This window comes from Lotus japonicus, chromosome 4, assembly GCF_012489685.1.
Source record: "Lotus japonicus ecotype B-129 chromosome 4, LjGifu_v1.2".
In the NCBI taxonomy this organism is placed as follows: Eukaryota; Viridiplantae; Streptophyta; class Magnoliopsida; order Fabales; family Fabaceae; genus Lotus; species Lotus japonicus.
This window is the reverse complement of record NC_080044.1, coordinates 80,841,444-80,866,070: the sequence shown is the minus strand read 5'-3', so window position 1 is coordinate 80,866,070 and position 24,627 is coordinate 80,841,444. Positions and strand designations below refer to the sequence as shown.

The 24,627-nt window shown below is 34.9% G+C and overlaps 2 protein-coding genes across 4 annotated transcripts; both read left to right on the top strand.

The window, feature by feature from the left end:
* Positions 1-193: 193 nt before the first annotated feature.
* Positions 194-8,690, top strand: LOC130715818 (uncharacterized). The gene is made up of 14 exons (XM_057565942.1): positions 194-870; positions 981-1,089; positions 1,177-1,259; positions 1,711-1,774; positions 1,883-2,000; positions 2,784-2,938; positions 3,105-3,161; positions 6,193-6,268; positions 6,527-6,664; positions 7,439-7,476; positions 7,573-7,623; positions 7,752-7,919; positions 8,012-8,124; positions 8,353-8,690. Exons 1-14 carry the CDS (start codon positions 605-607, stop codon positions 8,474-8,476), a joined length of 1,560 nt encoding a protein of 519 aa, XP_057421925.1. The 5' UTR covers positions 194-604; the 3' UTR covers positions 8,477-8,690.
* Positions 8,691-10,507: 1,817 nt separating this feature from the next.
* Positions 10,508-23,385, top strand: LOC130710492 (long chain acyl-CoA synthetase 4-like). Of its 3 annotated transcripts, none has more exons than XM_057559779.1 (24): positions 10,508-10,669; positions 10,766-10,833; positions 11,474-11,528; positions 12,022-12,330; positions 12,477-12,566; positions 16,063-16,231; positions 16,578-16,641; positions 16,728-16,817; positions 17,163-17,219; positions 17,559-17,607; positions 18,010-18,086; positions 18,204-18,243; positions 18,348-18,442; positions 18,755-18,922; positions 19,125-19,235; positions 19,372-19,459; positions 19,683-19,749; positions 19,977-20,055; positions 20,149-20,266; positions 21,127-21,372; positions 21,638-21,777; positions 22,474-22,656; positions 22,782-22,901; positions 23,062-23,385. In XM_057559779.1, the coding sequence occupies exons 6-24, from the start codon at positions 16,080-16,082 to the stop codon at positions 23,107-23,109; spliced, it is 1,992 nt and encodes a 663-aa protein (XP_057415762.1). In that variant the 5' UTR covers positions 10,508-10,669; positions 10,766-10,833; positions 11,474-11,528; positions 12,022-12,330; positions 12,477-12,566; positions 16,063-16,079; the 3' UTR covers positions 23,110-23,385. The 3 variants fall into 3 exon arrangements, with proteins under 3 accessions (XP_057415762.1, XP_057415760.1, XP_057415759.1); XM_057559777.1 differs by having other exon boundaries at positions 16,054-16,231; XM_057559776.1 differs by lacking the exons at positions 10,508-10,669; positions 10,766-10,833; positions 11,474-11,528; positions 12,022-12,330; positions 12,477-12,566 and having other exon boundaries at positions 15,637-16,231.
* Positions 23,386-24,627: the final 1,242 nt, after the last annotated feature.

The following is a 24,627-nucleotide window of genomic DNA, read 5'->3' as shown; positions in this document are numbered from 1 at the left end:
TTGTAGTAGTTGCTTATTGGTATTGGTAAAAGTGTGTTTTCGCGATAATCACAATAGCAAACCGAACAAACACCCGCGTCTTCTTTCTATTTGCGCAAAGGAGACAAAGTAAAGTGTGTTTACGTGCATCCATCATCGTCTTCTCCAACCGGTATGCAAATTCAACTCTCTCTTTGCTTTCACTAATTTATTTATTGTATCTTGTTCTCTTCTGCTTAATCTTGTTTCGCAGTTGAAAACTAACAAGCTGTAGCTCTTGTATCACATGTTCAATTTAATAATTGACCCAATAATTTGTTATGGCATCTTTCCATGCTTTTTTATCCTATGATCCTTGTTCTGTTGTTCAGTCTGCAGAATTGGGGTTTGTAAATCAGCGAACATAGGTTGATCTAGTTTAATATGCCTGTGACTCTTACTTGCTTTCGGTTTTCACTCTTTGGTGTTTTTCTTTAATTTATTTCCTCACATACTCACATCCTAGTTTTTAGGTTTTTGTGATTACATTTTTTGTTTTCAAACATTTATGTTTCTTTCCCCATAATGCTGAAATGACTTTAGGTTGCATACTGAGCAAAACTTGTTAGCAAGTTCTGACTTATTGATGGGAAGTGATGGCAATACTGCTGTTATAACTTGTTGCTGTTGTTCCGGTTTCAGGATAAATCATCCTTCAACACATTATCACTACTTTCATCAACAAATATACGCTTGCCGCTCTTTCCCAAAGAAGCTCAGTTTCATGGATAGTCCTGCAAAATTAAAAATCATCCCTGATCACTTTCAACTTCCAGAATCAAGTATAGAATCTCCTGTGAGCAGAACATCTTCTAGTTCTATTACAGAACCTGGAACCGATCAATCTTCGAGGTACTGTTTCTTAGTTAAAAAAGAAGTAGAATGAAAAAATAATAGAAAAGTTATTGCGAGACTTTCTTTGAGTTCATTTGAAATAAGTTACTGAATTTAGCTTACTTTAGGTCCTCACGCCATCTGTGGACTCGGAGAAAATGTAGGACACGTCTTATGTTGAACTTGTTTACTCTTCGGGGGCTGCCATGGGGGTCCGATACTGGAGGTCAGGAAAAGGTTTGATTTGAGCAGCTTTTGTGCTGTGCATCTTTTGTCATTGGTGAAGGTTCTGTTATATCCTACCAATACAAACTTATGTTTCAGGTTGAGCTAACGGCTGCGGAACTAGAGTCACTTCGACAGGAGCTTGCTGATATAGATGAGAGGGAAGCTCTCTTGAAAGCCCGGTGAGTGATCTTCACCTTCAGACTATTAAGGGATTTGCTGTTATGATATAAATGTTAATTAATTATCTGTTTTCTCTATGTTATCTTTCTTCTTTTGTTTTTCCATCTCTAGTGTATTGAAGTCATTGATTAATGAAGAAAAATTTGGATTTAGATGCTAGCATTCGATTTGGAGTGACATTTGTGACTTTTGGAGTAATATGAATAAAATGAGTTTCAAATTCCTTCTTCTTTCATTGTCCTCCACTTCACTCCTTACTAGTGACTTTTCCTGGTTTGTTAGAGTCAGCTACCCTTTAGTTTTCATTGGAGTTGAAATTGCTACTTGAGAAACAAGGGAACTTTGCTGTTTAATATCTACTTAACCCTCTCTTCTTGGTATTATCCTTAAGATACACCAATATGTTTTTCCTAAATAAATATCTTATTTAAATAATTTTGTTTTACACAGGTTGGAACATGTTGATGAAGTTTTGCGGTCAGCTTGTCTATCTGGCTATTTATACATTCGAACTGTACTAATTGTCCTGCTCTGCATTAATTTACATTTCATTGTTTTTTTATTCGATATTTTATTTTACCGAACAAGTCGGTACTAATTTGTTTTCATCCTTTCTCTGTAGAGATGGGCAACACTGCCAGGAGAACTTCCACCTATAGATGATACTGAAGTAGATGATTGGCTTCCTCGCTTTGTCGTTCTCCATGGAACATGTATATTCTTATATTTATTGTCTACAGGTAATTTAGTTAGCGCTGTTCCTTCTTTCTCCCTCCAATTCTTCTCTTCCTACTAGTCTTAGTTTTCATTTTTTCACATAGACTTAAACGGATGATAGTCCTAATCAGAACATCAAATTTACTGGGCTAACCTTATTTTTGTGTAGATGAATTGCATTTGTGTTTTTTTTTTTCGAGGAAAACGAGAAATGGAAGTATTAGAAGCCTCTTAATCACCAATTTGTGCAACTCCTTTTTCATAATTTTTTAAATATATTTCTGGAATTATGAAAAAATCATATTCTCTATTGGCTAATACAGTTTCCAATACTTGCTCTAATTTTGTGATTGGCTTTCTTTCTCTCAAATCAGTAACTCATATACTGAATCTTCATTACTATTAAAGATGTTAGATGTGTAATATATGTGATGTGATGTCATGCTTGTTCGAATTAAAACCTGTAAAAAACGATGACTCGGAAAAGATTAAGCTGTTAGAAGGCTCCAGAATTATTTATATCCATGTCTTTAGCTGTGAGAGGCTTTATAAGCCACAGGTCCAGCCAAATTTAATTATAAGAGTAGGAACAACAGGGAATATACTTTTGACAGCTTAGTCGAGGAGGTCCAGCCATATCATGCAAAGAACTAACAATCCCAAATCCTTTTTATTAATCTCTTTGAAAAAGAAAATCCTCTGGTTAGCTCAATTGAGTATATTTTCTTCTCAAGCTTTCAGAAGATTGGATTCTATTTACAAGGCAACAATGCTTGTTTGATGATAAAGGATTTTTTTTTTTGCAGATATAAGCCCTCAGGACTCAACTCTTCTATCTGATATTGTTGAAGTAGGGAGATTGCCATGTTTTAAGCGTGAAGATGATGATGTTCGATATGCCTTTTATATCTTAACTTGTCATGGGTTACGCTACGAGTGCTCAAGCAACTCTATGATACAGGTGTGTCCAATATAATTTGATTCTTCGTAGTTGTTGTCATTTTATTATTATTTCCTAAGTGATTTACATCATCATTTTAATTTAGTTAAACTTCTAAATATAGTGTGTATATTTCCTCACATATATTATTGTGTCGAATGATGTCCCTGCATTATTCTGTTTTTAGGTGGACTCTTGGTTATCAGCTCTACAACAGCACTGCAAACTGAAATCTGATACATCAGTTCCTAACGGTTCTATTGAGAAGTAACACTTTACTTGTTTGGTTAGTATTAGTGGCTTGAAATGTAAGGTACTTTGTGAATATTTCACTAACATGTCTTGAGATATATTGAGCAAATGAAAGAAGGCTAATTCTTTATTTTCCACTTTTGGCTCATTCTAGGACTTATGTGAGTCATTAGGTTTTAAACCTTGCAATTTTGGTACCTTTCCATATGTACGCAATTAGAGTTTATGATATTGAAGTATGAAGTGTAAAAGCTGAGTGTGCTTGTACCTGAACAATGAGCGCTGTTGATCTAGAATCTTGGAAGGATCCTACACTGTTTGAGTAATGTTGCACTTTGAAGAGAGGAAAAAAAGAGAGCAAAGAATAATAAAAACACCTATACTTCTTTGATCTTTGGTTCATTGTTATGAGCCCAAGGTACACTACACTATCTTGCGGAGGAGAAAATGAATTGCAGTCTCCAATGTAATGAGGTGGTTGGTGGTTGAGAAACTAGAAGAGGCCTAAATTATTTGAAGTGTATGTTTGGATTTCCCTTGAATTCAATTTGATTGTGCTAAGTCTCACTTCTCTGTTGATATGTTGGGATGTGTATTTTCCGACACAAATGCGAAACCAAACATGCACTAAGAAGGTAGGACAAATTTGGAAAGCTTTTTCTGTCAGAAAAAGAAGGGCATGCTTTTTGGTAGGAACAGAATTGAACTGCAGTTGGAATTGCATCTGCACAACATGTAGTTCCAAAATCAATGGCTGTTAAGTTTTATTTGCTTTTTAAGTTTTCATTTTTATATGTAAGAAAAGTTACCAATAGTGAAGATTATATGCAGTTAATTTTGAACTGCAGGGAATGGGATCCCTTTTGGAGGATTTTCAGATCTTATCTGTTGTAATCTGCTGTGGTCACTACCTTTATCACAGCCATATCCATAGGTACAATTTGTAAATCACCGTCTAACAATAACCAAGGGGAAAGTAGACATTGATGATGATTTGATATTTAACCCATTTTCCCTCTAAATATGGCATTGTGTCAATGTACATGATGACACTCTTGTGAGTGTCATTTTTGGAACACTAACATGTGAACCACGCAGGCAGTAATCAATGATAAGAAAACTTCAAGAGGCTCCCAAGAAATTGTCTTTTCTAGTAGTCTTGTCTTTTTAACATTTTTTTACTTCTTTCTGGCGATTCCTCCACCAATTGGAGAAGGTATTTCCATCAGGAGAGGAAATGAGAATGGTACTTTTTGTCCAAATGAAGCATTGGCACGAAAAGTATTTGACAAGTTTCAGTTCACAATCATTTTCCAAGACAAAAGAATCTATAGAGAATTGTTCCTCAATTCTTTTACCATACACAATCACTTGTTTACACCTCTATATATAGGATGCATTTGATAAAATGCTAGACTTTTGGTGCCTTTTCTTTTAAATTATTGGAAGTGTCTCTCCAAGAGGCTTATTACTACAACTAGGATCATAGTTGAGTTAACACAGTGAAATAAACCTACACATATAGCAATTCACGTCAACAGTAAGGTTAAGGCAGTTAATTCCCCCACTAACCCCACATGCGAGCAAAAACATTTTGAATCGTAACCTTTTTCTTATAAAAAAAACATAGAACAACAGTAATCAATAGCATTGATTATATGAATTTAGTTGCATGCATCTGTCATGATTCCACCACCACAATTTGCTCAAATTGACAGCAAATTGAAATGTATGAATGCCCCAAGATAAAAGCTAATTGAAATTTTATTGTTCTCTGTTAAAAGAATGCAAGCACCGAATACCAAATTTTGGATAAAAATGCAAGGTCACTGATCAGAACTGCAACCGCAGCGGCAAACGGTCTCTTGCGGTGGTGGGCTTCCAGGTGCTTTCTTGTCGCCATGAACTCCCCACAACCGACCAAGGCGCTCGCGACACATAAGGGTGATAGACCAGAAGAAGCACAGTGAGAGGAGGAGCGGTTGTCGTTGATCGGAACAGGGTCATTGAGAGGAGGAGCTTCTCTCAGGACGACTGTGAACGACAACAAAGATTGGGTGTTAGTTGGGTTTATGTTTGGAGAAAGCCCTATATAGTTTCAACCACTAGATTAATCTTACAGCTGAAATTAACTTTCATTATATAACTATTATAATTTTAGGACTAGAATATTCTGAACCACAAGATGAATCTGATGGCTATTGTTATTGCAGCAGGGGCTGGATGGAAAAACCTGCAGGAGAGGATCCAGATTCTATTTTTTCTATATACTACTAATTTGATCTCACAATTCAAACTCATGTATGGTAAAAGTCAAATATCTCCGAAAGAGTTCTATTGAGCTTTGGAATGATGAATTCAAACAACCATCTTAAATCACTGCGTCCATTGTCCGATGTCATTAGGTCTTGGTTATATACTTGAAGCATGTAGCTCCATTCACATGATCTATGCCCTATTATGATATCTATTGTCATGAGCACATATGAACGTTTTGCGATTTGAACCCATGACTTATTGATATTGAAGATATTCCAATTCCAATCCAACTAACCACCAGGGAACTAGCTAACGCAGATGAACATTAATACTTACTTCGAGATAATAAGTAAATGAAACTCTACATTTGAAATGAGATGAAAAATTGCTCATGTAACATATAACCGGTATTTGAACACATGCAGAGTTCATTATCATATCTCATTTTAGTTTTTTTTCCAATGTTTAAATCTTTTCTAGAGAAAAATAGTTTAAAAAGTCTCAAATTTCCAATTTCACCCACCCACCCCAAACCATGAAACCAAGTACCAAAATTGACAATGAACATAAAACAAGGGAGGAAAGTGCAAAAAAGTACAGAATAGGGCCCATACGTTAGCACCAATCACATTGATATCACATCCCATACCATATTTGATCCCTCACCAGTCACCACACCTCGCATTTTTCTCTGTATTTACTCTTCATCTTCTTCATCCTTTCACTGCGACTGAGCATTATCTCTGTAGTTCTCGCCGGTGAAGATGGCCTCACGCATTTCCAAAGCCGCGAGGTCCCTTCTCTCTGCTTCCACCACCGCCTCTCGTTTCTACCACTCTCGTAACTACCTCATTCTCATTCTTCTTCATTTCATTTCCTAAATATATATTCAAAATCCATATCTGATTTGAAATCTCAATTTGTTCTAATCATAATGTCTTCATATTTGATCTAAAAAATTGCTATTATTCTCAGTTTCTTATCCTTCTTTGTGGGATTTGTATGTATATTTCAGTAAATCTTCTCTGTAAATCTGCATTTTCAATCTAGATTGTGTTTCCCTGAGATGTTTGAGCTCATGAATCATCACGTTTACAGAAGGACGCGCTGTTGCGGCTGCAGCAGCTGTTTCATTCAGCTCTAAGGCTCCTGTTTTGGCTTCCTATTATGGGAGGGGTGGTTCTGGAAGTGGATCTGCAACATGGGTTTCAGGAGCTCTTGCTCTTCCTGCTGCAGGTTTGGTCTATAATAATAACTATTGAAACAAATCCTACTTTATGTTTTGGCTACTGCTTAGGTTCATGAAGATAAACCAATGCATATTACATTATTTTCTATGAATTACCAATTACAATTTCTTATCCTGCAGACTAGTTTGTGAACTACTATTTGTGGTTAATTGGTTATGTATTTCTCCATATCTAAAAAGAAGATGTTGATTTGGGGTATGAAGATTTTAGTAGGTACTATGTACTATGTATTGTGTGTTTGTTAGAAATGGAAGATGAGCCTTGTGCCTTGCTTAACTTTAGCATCGGCGCTTCCGAGATCTCTTCCACATCAATTGCACTTCACTGGTGCATTGGGGATAAAATTAAGGTTTTTGATGTAATAGTAACATAACTAGTCTTTTTTACTTCCCTTATGATCCCCTATATTGTGAACCCATTTCAAAATTTCAAACATGCGTCTAATGTAAGCAACCCATGCTTATCCTTTTAAATATTTATATTTTGGTTCACTTTAGAGGGTAAAGTTAGTGACTACAACGGTTGATTAAAAAAATAATGTTATCTAAAGGACATTAGAGTTTATTATATATTGGTAAGTATATGATCATAATCTCAATTATTGATTTTCTCTATCAATGGATGCGATAGCTTACTTTACCCTTTAAAGTAGCCTAATCCTAAATTTCACCAGTTCGCATTGTTTTGTTTTAAATTGCATCCTTACACCAGATATTCAACTGCTAATTTTATTTTACCTTTTTCTTATAATGATTTGTAGCTTACATGCTTCAAGATCAGGAGGTGCATGCTGCTGAGGTAACATAAAATTTTTCTTGTAATGATTTGCTTGCTTGCTTTCTTTCTTGATGTGATTAAAATATGCAAATCATGTGTTCACTTTTTACTACTCAGCTGGAGCGTACTTTCATTGCCATTAAGCCTGATGGAGTGCAGAGAGGGCTGGTAAAGTGAAACTACATTCTTGCACTTCTTTATGATTTGTTTGTGAAACATGTGTAGATGCAACTTTATCTGCACTTGTTATCGTTTTGTACATTCTAATCCCCATCTGAGAATTTTTCTTTTTCCAGATTTCTGAGATTATTTCTCGTTTTGAGAGGAAAGGGTTCAAGCTTGTTGGAATTAAAGTATTGATTCCTTCAAAGGAATTTGCCCAAAAGCATTATCACGACCTGAAAGAAAGACCATTCTTCAATGGGCTGTGTGAATTCCTAAGCTCTGGCCCTGTTATTGCAATGGTTAGAAAAGACTCAATCTCTGGCCTTAAGGAATCAAACTAGTTTATGTTCCTAATATGCCTTTTTTTGTTTCTCAAATATTGTTGTCATAGGTGTGGGAAGGAGAGGGAGTTATCACCTATGGCCGAAAACTAATTGGAGCGACAGATCCTCAGAAATCACAACCTGGAACCATTAGGGGTGATCTAGCTGTTGTTGTTGGAAGGTACTTGATTGCAAAGAAACATGCTAGATTCTCTTTATATTTACATTGTCCATTTTTTTGGTCATAATCACAGTAGATGATTGGAAACTCTTTCACAATTGATTCAGAACACATAATCAATTCTGATGAAGAGCTTCTATAAGTAGCTTATGAGTTTCAGAATTGATTCTAATGATAAAGAAACTAATCCAAACATGCTAATAATCTGATTATCGCGTGTCCCTGCAGAAATATCATCCATGGGAGCGATGGTCCGGAGACTGCCAAGGATGAGATTAAGTTGTGGTTTAAGCCAGAGGAGTTGGTTAATTTCACTAGCAATGCAGAGAAGTGGGTTTATGGTGTCAACTGATTCGTCCTCTCATCCCCCTTTTGTTTTCTATATAAGCTCCATTTGGCATAATAGAGTGAGCCTTCGGAATAAATTATTTGTCAGGAAACTGAGATCAATCCTATAGTAATATCTTTAGCACTATATATTTCTTTTTTTGAACGAACACTATGTATTTCACTTATGTAGAATTTGCATTATTTCATTGGTTGAATGAAAACAATGTGTGACAATATCTTTTTATGTTACCCATCTATGGGTCAAAACAGGTCAACTATCTTCTCAATCATGATTTTCTTCAATCTCTTATCAACCACACTCCTCTATCTCTTTCTTTATTTCTCATCACAGGATCAATCGCATTCACATCTCTTTGTATTTTTTCGGTGATATACATCTCAAATGCATGTGGTGTTTAGCTATTATTTTTCTATTTGAATAGGCTAAGCAGCGATGACACATTGCTGTAACAAAATTAAAATGTTGAACTTCACAAAGGTAATTGTGTTTGGAAATTCATACAATATTTATATACAAGTTTCTAAACATTACTAGGGTTTTCTTTCTCTCGAGCCCACTCAACGTGACAATTACCAACCTCAAAAACTGATTTTTGATTAAACTGAATTCTTGAGAAATCAGCTCTTAACCATTTTCAATATACAAGAAAATCTCAACATTAATAACTCATTTGCACTATGTCATAAGCTGGATATAAAAATTTAGAGTAAAATACACTCACCCCCCTCAAGATTTGCAAGAATGACACTCCACCCCATTCTTTTTAAAAATCTACACTCCACCCCATTTTTTATAAAGACAAATTTTAGTGACGAAAACAAATTCTTCACTACTAAAAACTAATTACTAATTAGTAAAAATTTAAATAAATTTAATGCATATACACTATCATACATTAATTTATGAAAATAATTTTACTGAATTAAATTTAAAAAAACCATTCACTCTGTCTGTTAAGTCCACGTCCCATCTATCTCCAAATCATATTTCTCACCACAAACGGCCACCACCAAGCCTTTACTCCCTTTAACACGGCTCCACTGTCCCACAATGTGAAACCCCATGGCACCTCCATGCCTCAAAGTTTTGTTGCGACCTGAACCCCAGAACGTGAATCGCACATCCCTAAAGCCACTTGTTCAACTACTTCTTGTGAATTTCACCCCTTGAAGTTGTGAGCGAACGCTCTGTTGGTCTTAGATATTGTTGGATTTTGTTAAAAACGATGCTCCACCGCCTCGTTGGGCTCTAATAACCTCAGATCCACTTCATATTTTCATAATTTTGTTTCTCTATTTTCTTCACCCATTTGTGTTGCTTTTTTGGCCTACAACCCAATTTTGAAAATTGGAGGTATAAAGAGATTATTTTGATTAAAATTGAATTATTACCAAATATGAAAACACAAGCATGTTTCACTATGTTCGAGATATGGTTTGTAAATCGGGCAGGTGTGCTATTGCATAATTTGCATTATGAATTTACGGAGGAAAAACGCGATTGAGAGAATGAGGAGGATTGTGATGTTTTCATTTTTAAATTTATTGGATTATATTGATTTTTTTTTTTGAAATTATTGATTAACAATTTAAATAATAACTAATTATTAATGAAAAATATTTTTCGTCACTAAATTTGCCTCTATATAAAATGGGGTGGGATGTAGATTTTAGATAAGAATGGGGTGGAGTGTAATTCTAACAAACCTTAAGGGGGGTGAGTGTACTTTACTCAAAAATTTATAAGAATACATATTCTAAATCATCATGTAAAATTATTTGTGACGGCATATAATAGCAGAATATTTTTCTTTACGACATTTGAAAAGCTTAACACAAAACAAATACTTGCATTGCAAGCTTGTATTAAAAAAATAGCTAACAAAAAGTTATATAAAAAAATCGAAAATAGCAACGGGATTTCATCTCAGCGCGCAAGCTTGTGTGAAAGCAAAGCAAGTACTCTATAAATTTGAAATTGAAATTGAACCAATTCAGTTTTCAACTTTGCGCTCTTTTTCTGCTCTCTCTCTCTCTCTCTCTCTCTCTCTCTCTCTAGCTTGCTAATAAGGGTTCTTCTGCATTATGCCTGTACAGAACAAGAGCAAAACGTTGTCGAACGCCCTTACTCATCAAGATGAATCTGCTATGGTGCGGTGCTATACGGAGTCGAGATCTGCTCTTAGACAAGTGTGTGAGTTCATGAAGCATAATTCCATTTTCAGTTCTAGCTTGTGTTGTTTGCGTGAACTTAATTTCTTACATTTGCAAGCTTGAATGTCTTGATCAGGGGGTTGTTGCGGAAAGAAGGTCAAATTTCCAGAATCTTTAGTCAATTTGATGTGAATTTGTCTGGAGGTATTTTTGTTTTGTTTTGTGATTGGCAATCAAGTAATTTGGGTGGTGTGTTTCTGAATCTGGTAGACTGGTAAATGTTTTAGTGAGATGATGATGCTCTAAACATTTTTGTTTCAATTCAAGCTCCTTTAGAACTAAACAAGGGTGCATAGGGTTTTTTTCTTATGGAAAATGATACCCTAGTTACCAAGCCAGATATCGTTGATTCGTTGCTATATCTCAGTAACGGAAAATTGTTGTGGTGAAGAAGTTAGCTAGGAAGCCTTACTTAATTGGTCTAATTGCTTGATAGCCTCCATGCTGGTAAATTGATCTTGGTCTGTAATAAGCTTCATACAAGTTGTTGGCTACTGATAGCACAAACTGCAGTGCACATTGTGACTCAAAATTTTTTGTGGAGATTTGGAAGTTGTTCCCCAAATATTTGGCCGGTGTCATTAAATTAATCCTACTAAAAACAATGTACATAGCAAAGAGCATAAACTTTTTTTAGTAAAAGATTCATGAGTGGTGTTTCTAAGACAAATTTTCCTTGGTCATGACTCACGAGCATGTCAGACGCTAGTCATTACTCTTGAGGAATCTCTCGAGTACATCACGTTTCTACTGTTCATGTATTCTATTTTCTTCATGACTACAGGTTTTACATTCCTATGAGTCATAGAAGAGCTGCTGGTGGAGGTTTTGCTGCTAAGGTGTGGCAGTTGTTGTTTTTCCTGAGTCCAGTGCTTGTTTTCTAGCTATGTGTTGTACATTTGTTTTTAAATATCTTAAAATCTTCAAGGAAAGAATGCTTCCAGTGAATATCACTGATACTGAGTGATGATTATTTTAAGCTGGCTTGCCTAGCCATTCTGAATTGAATATGGTTTTTAAACGTGTTACCATGGTGGTTGCCTCTGTTGTGTAAGGTGGAAGTATGGTTTTAAAAGCTTGAAAACATAAGGAAAGGTTTTAGTAGCATTAGTGAATTGACCGTTCATATTTATGGTTATAAGGGGAGCTCAGTATCATAAAAAATGAGAAAAGAAAAGGTCATGGAGTTTGACTGAACCTTCTACTTTTTATTTGTTCACTTAGTCACTTAACATGCATAGTTAAGATTAACGACGCTCCCTCAGAAGAAGTGGGGATCATTGATGTGCAAAGATTAATTTTTTTGGTGTATTTGTATTTTGTATGTGGCAGCCACTACCTTCCCCCCGGCAGCAGCATGACGATGTTAACATAATGGCCAAGCAAAAGCCTCAGATACTGGATTCACTGTTTACAAACTTGAAGGAGCAAAGATTGAGAGTTTTGTCAAGGCAGAAGAATCGTGTGCAGAACAATGGAGCTTGTAGCCGGAGGCCTCCATGGGGAAGAGATCGATTTGGCAACTGATGAGCTTTCCGGAATGATAATTTCATGGTGTAACTTTCAGAACAGTATACTTGGCTTGCTGTATGCTGAGTCCTGACTCCTTGGTTGATGGCTTGATGCAAATTGAAATTCGATGTATGTTATAGCAAGCTAGACATATTTTTATGTCTGGAAAATCTTTACCTTTTGCATATAATGCAGTTTACTCTTGTTCATTTCGCTTCCATTGTATATTAGTTTTCTTCCATGACTTGTTCTTTGACTGTGATTTATATCTGCAGTTTTGTTCAGGGGGAACGTGAAACTCCCAGCTGATAGCGTTATTTGAATGCCCGTGGACGTGTTACCATCAAACTGATCAAAGCATTAAGGTATATGATGAGCTTTTGCGTATTATTTGTCTAGTCTTGATGCTTGTAGTCTGTTATATGAAATCAATATTTCATTATAGGATTAGGTTAAATAATTTCTTTGTGGAAACACTAAAATCACCCTATATTATAAAAAAGATAAACAATAGAAAAGATAAGCATAGTGCATATTTGGAAATCTTTCTACAATCGATTATAAAACAAGAATGAATTTTGGGGAAAAGCTTATGAGTAGCTTCTGGGTGCTAGGATTGATTATGAGGAAATGAAAGTTGATTCAAACATGCTAATAGACATATGGTTGCTGGTGGAAGCCAAACGACGGGGCCGAGAATCTGTGTTCGATCCGAAGAACCACTGCCAGATACGATTCTGCTCCCTATCTCTCTCATATGTACCATCTAATGGTCTCCGTGCCAGAATGTGGTACCAAAGGTGGATCCTGAAATCTTCTTTTGGAAGAAAATAGAAGCTGATTCAAATATAGTAATAGACATAGAGTAGCCCTGGTTTCCCATGTTGTGAATATGAGATTGCACTTGGCAGGGCTCTCAGAGAAATCTCACTTTTCTGTGTTTTTTTTCAATGCACTGATTCAAATGCAAAGGGGTGAAGAGAAGGAATTGAAGGAAAGAAATCAAAGCATGTAAAAGTGGATCTTTTAGAGTTAGAAATGAAAAGCTGATCTTCCGAGCACACGAAGCATTTTTTACTCCACAATGTGCTTCCCTCTTACTATCTTGAAGATACATAACGATCCAATTTAGACCTACAATACAAAAATGAGCATGCCTTCTCAAGGATTTCTCTACCGTAGTACACACGTCCCCTCATTAATGGGCATCAATTCACCCCCTTTTGTTTTCAAATCATTTAATAATGCCTATAAAACGTGCTCCTAACTTCTAGGCTACCCTTGGCCTGATTATCGCACTGTTGTCACGTGCTTGTCTCCTGCAGCCAGGTCTGCCTAATACTCCTTGCTGGTTTAATGGCAGACCTGTACTGGAAATGCTTGCCTGGTCTCCTATATGAGAGTATAACCGACCTAATGTGGGAACTCAGCCTAGTCCCTTGTATGTGAGTATGACCAACCTATGTGGAAGCGCTAGCCTAGTCCGGAGTCCCTGTATGAGAATATGCCCGACCTGATGTGGAAAATCGGCCATACTGGTCCACAACCCCCAAGACATCGAGCCTTAAAAAGGCGAAGTGTATCTTTAGCCTGTCTTTGTCACCTTGATAAATATTGATCCAGTAAGGTACCAATTTGGCATAACGGTATACAAGGTAGCGATGCTAGCCTTTATGAGAGATGACGATGATGAATCCGACCGACTGGGATGAGCTGCTTAATGAGCTTCTTTCAATTATGCTGCCCATTTTCATTAAGGCTGGTCCCAATTTGCAACTTCCTGCATAGTTGGTCGTTTACTGTTATACTTTCAATCCTCAGTTGGTTGAGTTCGTCCCTCAACGTTTTCTTCCCATGAATCCAACTTTGTTTAGAAACACATGTCCTTCTTTAGCTCCTTGTGGTCCGCATTTCTTGTACATCTTCAACTACTGTGATTGCATCTTTTGGTTGCCTTTGGGTCGGCTTTCAGTGAACGACTGCTTAACTCAGAGTTAAGGCTTCATTAGTTTACAGAGTCAAGGTTTTTGCTTGATTTGATGTACAATCATTAGTTGCAAAACAAAAGTTTTTTTTTAAAGGAAATCAAGGTTTTGGCTTTAAATATTTAAAATTTAACAACCGAGCTACCCACGAGATGACTGACCTATGTGGAAGCATTTGGTCCAGTTGTCTTTACTAGTAATCAGAAACCAAATCGATGAGGCTTCTAATTTTGGATGGAGATGCAGATCGATTGCTGTATATATATTCCAAGATTAAATAATTGACTACTCCAAATTTTTTTAGGCCAAATTGATTACTCCAATTGATTATTTGCCTTAGAGAAATAAGGTAAATCAACTACCACGTTGTGCAAAGGGTTACTTAGCTAAGGTAAATTTAAATTTAATTATGCGACGTACAACAATAATTTATTTTTGTTAGATTAGATATAGGGATAGAGATGTCTTTTAAAACCATACTTATATTTTCCTTCACTTTTTGTCCAATCAAATAAGAGGGGAGATAAGTTTATTATTCTCTCATACCAAAAAAATTAAAATTTACTCATTTTGTTACCTTTTTATTTATACTGAATTTTTTATCACGATTTTCTACTTTCTTACCAAACAAACGCTAAAAGTCTGGACCAAACATTGTTTATGGAGACCTTGCAATCCAATGCATATGTTTCAATCACATGAAAAACCTTAACAAAATAGAGATATAAAATAATTTTCTAAAGACGGGAATATTTCAATATAAAAACTAAAAAGTAAGTAGTTTTTCAAGACATAATACAGTGTGATATATTAAACCAAAAATGTCATTGGGTTGGGTAATGGAGGTCTAGGGAACAATCTCTGTATGGTGTATTTTATCTTTTCGATGTAAATACAAAATCAAATGTGTAACCGTTTAAGACAAGTTACTAATTTATCACTAACCTTGCAGAAATGCTAAGTATGGGCTCTGACCTCCACTCACCCAAATAAATGATATTCATTTTCTTTTTCCAATTTCAAAAAAAAAATCGTTTTCTAATCCACCTAAAAAATTATTGAGCATGAGCTTAATCTTTCAATCTTCTACCACTATATATTACTGCTTTGAGTTTTTCATGAATGCATGTCAATGTGATGATCAGTCATCACTCTCAACTTTCGTGCAACCACGTTTTTCTTCAAAATAATTAAATTAAAAATAAAAGTAACTCATTAAAACAATGTAAGGTTGGTGTAACGAAAAAAAAAACAATGTAAGGTTGGAAAATTTAAAATAATTGAAAACACTTTTTTAAAGAATATTTTTTTATCTTAATTTGAGTTCATAGTTTAGAATTAGGTGACTATAAATAAGAATAGTCAAAAATCAAAAAATAAAAACATATTAACTTGAGTTTTATGATAAGATGAGATGATAGTTTTAAAAATTAAAATTACGCAAGCAACACATAGAATTATTTGCTACTTTTGTACAAAATTTGCTCTTAAAAATAACTTTGAATGTGATAAAAAAAGAGTTGAATGGATATGCATTATCACTATAAACCATACTCGTTTAATCCATAAAAGAAACTCAAAATAACACTATGTAATTGAGAAATTAAGACATTAAAAATTAAAAGTAAATGCAAAATTAAAATTTAATTAAGAAAGAATACGTCGAAGTTAGTAACTAACTAGCTACAGGATAGAGATAAAAAGTGTGATGACCTGAAATTGTTGACCAATCAAAACTGTCTCCCACGTAACAAATTTAATATAACAACTGTGAACACAACCCAAATAGTGCTATTTGTGTCCATTCCGTGGTGGTCACCCCTTTGTTCGTTTATTTTTTCCTTGCATTGCATTTGCATCTATTGAGGTGGTGTAGAGGGAGATCGAGATTTCATGGCGGAAGAAAGATTCATCGTTGAGGTGGAGAAAGCGAAAGATGGCGGAGAAGGGAAGCCATCCATGGGCCCTGTGTACCGTAGCATCATATCCAAGGATCCTGTTCCTCCTCCCATCCCTGGTCTTGATACCTGTTGGGACATTTTCAGGTCCGTTTCATTGTTCAACATGTTCTTTTCTTATTTTGACATGCACACGACATGACAAAACAAAACAAGCCAAACCATGTTTGTATGTCAATCCACTCATCACATGTAATGGAATTGATGATAATCACAATAAAAGTTAATGCAAGCTTCTTTGCTTTCCATGTGTTACCAGAACAACATTGATTATAAAAAGTCTTATAACAACAATGTAATACAGGTAAAAAACCACATAGCCAAAGTCGTATTGTGAAAAGTGTTGTAGAAATATTTTATTTGAATGACATAACAATATTTGATAAGAGGTTAGATATTCATTTTAGTTCTGATATTTTTTGTGCCTAAACAGGCTGGCAGTTGAGAAGTATCCGACAAAACCAATGCTTGGTCGCCGGGAAATCGTGAATGGAAATGTAAACTCTCTCTCACTTTCTTTTCATTTTGTTATATCTTGAAAATGTGTTGCCAATTTTGAAGTTTTTTATCACATTCTTTGTAGCCTGGCAATTACAAGTGGCAAACTTACAAAGAGGTGTATGATTTGGTGGTGAATGTTGGAAATTCTATTCGTGCTTGTGGTCATGGATATGTAAGTCACCAGTGCTTATTTTCCCCAAAATGAAAGCATTTTTGCTTTCACTTGTTTGAATACTCTTATCTACTTTAGTATGATACTCAATTTTTTTGATTCTCACTGCACAATGTGTTGTTCACTAGCACAATTATTTGTAATTTACTATCAACATTGACGTGCATTGTTTTGTTTTCGTACCAAAGACAAATTCAAAACCCTCCTAATTAATTTACTTTGAAAATATTTTCTTAGCAATTCACTATTATATCTTCATGAAGTACCATGATATTTTATTTTTTAGATTTATCTTTTCATTCTGTTTGTGTATTTAAGCTTACTTAATAGTTTGTCGGATTACAGGGAGTAAAATGTGGTATTTATGGTGCCAATTGCGCAGAATGGGTTATGAGCATGGAGGTACATTTTATTTTGAACTTCTTTCCTTTATGTTGTCTTTTTTTTTCCATATAGTTTCTTTCTACTCTGTTCTTTGGATGTTTGGGGTGTATTTAAATCTCGGTTTTTTGTATGTATTTGTCTTGTATATTCATTATTGTTTCTACTTTTACTGTTTTGTTAATTTTACGTTTCAGTTTTCTTATGATCTGTTTTGAATAGAGAAGAAGGAAAAGCAATTTTAGAAAGAAAAACTTTGCTTCATTTATGAATCTCTGTTTTAATACTGATAGCCACTTTTGATGTTGCTAAACTAACTTCTATCCTCTCAATTTTTAACATATTGCAACATAAGTGCAGGCCTGCAATGCTCATGGATTGTACTGTGTTCCTTTATATGATACGTTAGGTACGTGTACACGCATTTTGGTAATGTTGCATATTGAGAATGAATGTAGAGGAAGTAGTCACTTGTATTATTCATTCTGAACTAAAATGTACAAAGAGTTCTTAGATTCTTTTTAGTGCTTAACCATTGATATATTTCATCTTATTATTTTAAGAGTATTGCTATATCGCACGACACATTTGGTGACGACACAGCACGGCACGTTCAATTGATAGTAAATCATGTTTCTAAAAGATAAAATAAAACAAACTCTTCATCACGCCCAAAATAAAAATAAAAAATGTAGGTGTGCATGTCGTGCCTCTTAACCTTTCGTGTCAATAAGCAATACTCTTATTTTAATATCTAATTTTAAGATGTTAATTATGATTGGTTTTCACACTCCTATATATGTCTTCTTAGGTGCTGGGGCTGTTGAATTTATTATATGCCATGCAGAGATCTCAATTGCATTTGTGGAAGAAAAGAAGATTCCTGAGGTTCACCTATTGAAATCATCTATGCTATAACAGTGTGTTAGAAAGGATTAGAAAGTGTGTTTGACAATTTTCTCTAAATAGTCAGTCTTAATCGTATACTTATTTCTAACATTTCAGCTATTCAAGACATTTCCAAATGCAACAAAGCATCTCAAGAGTAAGTTTCACTAATTCTACACATTCCTTTCGTTGAATATGTAATTTAGTATATTCATGGAAAGAAGCAATTACCTCTATTTATCTATTTCTTTATACGTGTAGCACTTGTGAGCTTCGGAAAGGTTACTCCTGAACAAAGGGAAGAAGTTGAGAAGTTTGGGTTGACAATATATTCATGGGATGAATTTTTAGAAGTGGTGGGTTATTCATGACATACTATAACTTGTTTTCTACTATTAGCTGTAAAATTTAACACCACAGTCTTTCTTTCTACAATCACTTGACAGGATCCACAATTACTTTTAACACAGATTTTTACTATTATCTCTATCGACCTGATTGATTAGTGAGTGTTGTTTTCTTTCAATGGCAGTGACAACATAAGGACTTTTTTCCGGTTTAAAATATGTAACTATTTGGTAACACTCAACTAAAAAATGACTAGAGGAAAGTTATTTGTTTCTATGGATATTTCATATTCTCATTCAAGTTTTTCAAGTTTCTTGCAGGGTCGTAATCAGAGTTTTGATCTTCCTACTAAAAAGAGAAGTGACATTTGTACAATAATGTATACGAGTGGAACTACAGGGGATCCCAAGGGAGTAATGATATCAAATGAGAGCATTATTACAATCTTAGCTGGGATTAATGCAGTGTTGGGGAGTCGTAATGAACAAGTAATTACTTTTCTTCTCTTACTCCTTGATCTTACTTGTTAGTACATGAATGCCCAAAGAATTCTAAAATATAACTTCCTTCCATTCAACTTGCGGATATTGTTTCTCTAATCTGGAGGCTCTGCAAATATTTTTAGATTTAGGATAATGAATGTTTATCGTTGAGTTTCCTAACATTCCTAAATTTTTTTCCTGTCTGCAGCTGAATGAGAAAGATGTATACCTATCATACCTTCCTCTTGCACACATTTTTGATAGGGTCATTGAGGAGGCAATGATATTGAATGGTGCTTCAATAGGCTTTTGGCGTGGGGTATGTGTTAAATCTTTCATTACTGAATGAAGGCTTGATGTGATTATTGTACTTTCAATTTTGTTTTTTCTCAATAAAAGTCAAACCTTGCATTTGATAATGATATGATCACTATTTATGCATGCAATGCCTATAGGATGTCAAATTGCTATTGGAAGACATTGCAGAGCTAAAACCAACAATTTTTGTTGCTGTTCCCCGTGTGCTTGATAGAGTGCACTCAGGTAATTAAGCTTTTGTTATCTTTCCAACACCATGTGGTGTTGATGACCAAATTATCATTTCAGGAAGAACATAAGTGCTATATACTTTATTTCTTAATCATTCAAGTGACCTTTTTCTTAAACGCATTGTCTCTTAATCCATTTTTTTGAATAGTTTTTGTTCTCCTCGCCAGAAACAAAAGGCAATGCATTAAAAATTCTCAAACTTTCATTTGTTGTACAGGTTTGACACAAAGGATTTCTTCAGGGGGCTTTGTAAAACAGACAATGTTCAATTTTGCCTACACATTGTAAGTGTTGCGCTTTTATATATCATTTATTGAGTCCTGACCAAATCATAACAAACTTTGTCAGGGTTTCGCTATAAGATATGATACAAGTATGACTTATATTTATTAGAATTTCTATTTAAGTCACCATTATCATCATTGGCGTTGTTATTACATATCAAAATTATTGTTGTCTTTCACCGAGCATTACAACATTATTTTGATATTTATGGTGTAATAATTTGCAGCAAGTCATATAACATGATGAAGAGAGGGCAAACACATCGAGAAGCATCTCCACTATTTGACAAAATTGTATTTAGTAAGGTGGTGTAGTTTCATTCGTTCACTACCTTCTTTGTATGAGTAGAACCTATCACAAAAAATATTGTACTTATAGTATATTTGCAACTTGATTAGGTAAAACAAGCTTTAGGGGGAAATGTACGTATTATTTTGTCTGGAGCAGCACCTCTCTCCAAACATGTGGAAAGTTTCCTGCGGGTGGTGACTTGTGCTCATATTCTACAAGGATTTGGTATGCTCTTGTTCAAATTTGAACTATCTATTCACACCATACCATCACTTTCTTCTTCGGTTTTTGTATTCAATAATATTGATTTAATAACGTCTGACTGACGGGTAAGAACCTGGGGAGAGTCATGCCAGAAAAGCTAACGCCACATTAGAATCTCATACTTCTAATGTGAGACCCAAGTCTCATACCCTGCAAGTGGATCTTAACATCCCACCATGCTCTGCAGACCTGGCACTTACATGGGCTGGCTGTCCACTATCCCTTTTAACTAGTCCTGCGAAGACTGCAATGCAGGGGTCACCACCCGCCTCGCTTGTTTGCGGTTGAGTGACATAGTGAAAGACTCAGATACCAATTGATAAAACCTTGAGAGACCCACAAAGCTAGCTATTGTAGTTGGAAAGCTCAAGGTCTTATAAACCCCACATTAGAATCCCATACTTCCGATGTGGGACCCAAGTCTCATACCTTCCAAGTGGATCTCAACACTGAAACTTTAAATTGTGACTAAAGATGGAAGTTATTTTGATGTGCTGTCTCCTGAGTTTTGCACAAATAGTTTTGTAACCATAATATGCATATGCTACTTTTAGAATAAGGCAAATTGCTACGATGTCCAGTGAGGTTTATCATTATTGCATTGACTTCCCCTAAGATTAATCATCATAACACTCAGCATCCTTCTATTATTCTAAATGGTGTATGAAGGAGGTCAGTGGATTGCGTAAACTAGAAGGGGATGACAGTGCAAGAGTGATAAATCTCAGAGGAGTTCAGTGCAAGTGATGGTTTAGAATATGAATTTCATTTCAGCCCTGATACTATAACGCGGACTTCAATTTTTGTTCAAATGAAAACAGGTCTAACTGAAACCTGCGCTGGAACCTTTGTCTCATTGCCAAATGAACCAAATATGCTTGGTACAGTGGGCCCTCCTGTACCATATGTGGATGTGTGCCTGGAATCTGTTCCTGAAATGGGATATGATGCCCTTGCAAGCACACCGAGAGGTGAAATCTGTGTAAGGGGAAGTACCCTGTTTTCAGGGTACTACAAACGTGAAGACCTCATGAAAGAGGCTATGGTTGATGGATGGTTCCATACAGGTTTGTTCATTTATGTTTTCCAATGTTATATATAATACATGTTTTTATGGAAAAAGATCCTCTCAATTGTAAAAAAGCTTAATCATGTTAAGTTTCACAGTCTCGACATTGATTTTTGTGTGTAATAATTAAAAGAATAAAATAAAATTAATGGTTATATGTTAAAAAATGACATGGTCAATTTTTTTAGATATGAGAGGATCGTGATCCTGTTTTTATATTGGTGGGATGACCATATTTATTTCATGCGTGATCTATTAATCAGGCGATATTGGAGAATGGCAACCTAACGGAACCATGAAAATTATTGATCGGAAGAAGAATATATTTAAGCTTTCACAAGGAGAATATGTTGCTGTTGAAAACCTGGAGAATATTTATGTTCAAGTGTCGGCCATTGAATCTGTATGTCATGCAAACCCTATCAATCGTTTTTTAGCTCTTACTATAATGAATGTAATTTCTTTTTTTTTTTTTGGTACATCAGAAAGATAAATTGCACCCGCCAGGAATCGATCTCTGGACCTCCCCCTACCCAACCCATATGTAAAGATTATATCTTGCTAATAAAAAGCAAAGAAAGGATATTTATAGCAAAAATTGTTAGTCAAACTACTTAAGTTCAGTCGTATTTCATATACATACTCAAGTTGCTTTCCAAAAAAAAAATATACTTACTCAAGTTGTGCCATTAGCATGAAACAAATGAGGTCAATTGCATCTTTATGTATGCATATAGTATTGGACTTTTTCATTACATGCCTATACATATTCAAATTGCATTGATGTTACTTGTGGTACACACATTTTATTTCTAGAAAATTTCACCATCACCATATCTACCTATATGTTAGTCGTAGTCCTAAGTCTATTAGTGCTTGCATTATGTATCTCAGTATGATCATCAATCATGTAAAAAGCTAAGGCTAATACTATTCTTGAGAAATATATTTGTACTGTAATTGTTATGACACAAATTTATAAATCATATCAAAAGGTTTTAGTCAGTGCAAAAAATGTGTCGAAGTTTTACTTTTAGCTTCTGTCAAGAACCAAAGCTTATGTTGTGAGGCTTTATTAACTTTCCCCCTTCTGTTCTAGATATGGATCTATGGAAGCAGTTTTGAGTCCTTCCTTGTTGCTGTTATTAACCCCACCAAGCAAGCACTTGAGCTTTGGGCAGAGGAAAATGGTATAACCGGGGACTTCAACTCTCTCTGTGAAGATTCTAGGGCAAAAAGTTACATACTCGGAGAGCTCTCGAAGATTGCTAAGGAAAAGAAGGTCCTATTTAGTTTAAATCACTTAATACTTCTGCAATTTGTTATATTATATATTATATATTTGTGTTTGCAAGTTGCACGAATACATCAATTGAATCTTTTTTTGATCTGTCATTGTTTTTGCAGTTGAAAGGTTTTGAGTTTATAAGAGCTGTTCATCTTGACCCGGTTCCATTTGACATGGAACATGACCTTATCACACCAACGTATAAGAAGAAGAGACCCCAGTTGCTTAAATACTATCAGGTATAAATTGTCAAATTCTCTGGATTTATTTTGCTCGATATGAAGAGAAATGGATAGTAAAGTGGAATAAATGTAGAAAATGTCAATCCATTTACTTGTATTCAGAACTATGATGCTTTTGTCATTATTTTAGAACTGACTACAATCTTTTTGTGCACAGAATGTCGTTGATGAAATGTACAAGACAGGAAATAAACCAAGTGCCTGAGATATGATTAGAGAGACTTATGCATGTGATTGGAGCTTATCTGTCCTTTTGGTGATTGTAGATGATTATTGATACATTGCAAAAGATGACAATATTTTATTATGGAAAATTTCCACCTTGTCATGATCTTTTTAACAAATTACCTCTTATTTGTTGAAATTCATGAGTCATACAGAAGTGAAAGCGCTTATAAAAAAACAAAGAAGTGAATGTGGAACCTGCCAAAATATGATTGGGGGCCAATATAATTTAGTCGAACATATTAGGTATTTACAAGTATTATTTTTTCAACATTTAGCCACTAACAGCCCACTAGCCTAATAGAATTTCTATTTTACAATTTGAGATTAAAAAAAAAAACTCTCCTTAAATGATATTATTTTATTTATATTTTTTTTGAAATCATATTATTTTATTTAACTAACTCCACCAAGTGAAAAATTAACTATCATTGTTATTTAAGTGCTAAAAAAAATTACTCTTGGGCATTTTTTACTTTCACCACACCTGCGTTGAATAGGATTGCTTCAATGGAGGATATCTATATCTATGGTTAAAATGAGAAAAATGTGCTAAAAATTTCTAATAGTAATTACAAAATAGATGTAAATGTGTTATTGGTCATCTACTTATTACAAAATAGATGTAAATGTGACACAAGAACGGATCTTGGTAGGAAAAAATAGAGCGGTCGGTCTCCAAAAAAAATAATTTTTATTAATAGAATAATAATTTTTATTTAATGTGTTAAATTTTCGTCCACCTTATCTATTTTTTCCATCCATCACTACTTATATGTAGGCTATTTGGGTTTTTTTTTAAATAATGCAAAAAACTAAACAATTTACCATGGGGTTGTTTGCGATGGAAAACGAATCCGTCACACAATCCTTGGTTTGATACGGAATTAGTGACGGAAACATAGATAGGGAAATTCCGTCACAGATTTACAAACACTTTCGTCCAATGATGGTTGATGGAGTTTGCGACAGACCTCCCTAGTCTTCCGTCGCTAAACTTACCTTGTTTACAAGGACTTTGTGACGGATTTATCGCAGTGCTAATACATAGTGACGGACTACGGTCCGTCACAATTTCGCTTATTTAGTTTTGTGACGGATCTACTCTCCGTTGCAATATAGTCATGACCAATTTAATTTCCATCACAAGCAGTCGTGACGAACTTATCGTCAGTCGCAAAATGTTGACATGGATTTGGTGACGGATTCTGTTTCCGTCGCAAACGATCAATATCCCTCTTGCACACAAGTATAACAAATTAACTCATAAATTTATTTTGAGAAAAAGAATGATCCACTGACAGTGTCAAATTTTTAACTAGTATTTTTATAAATAGCTTAACTTTTTATATTTTTTTAAAAAAACTGGGCTATTTGCCCTCTTAGCTTAACATTTTTTTTGAGTGCCAATACCTCTAGAGCTTTATAGAATTCTAAGCCGCTCGAATTTCACTCTGCGATCCAACTCCATAGAAGTAGAGTGTTATCCAATGGAAAG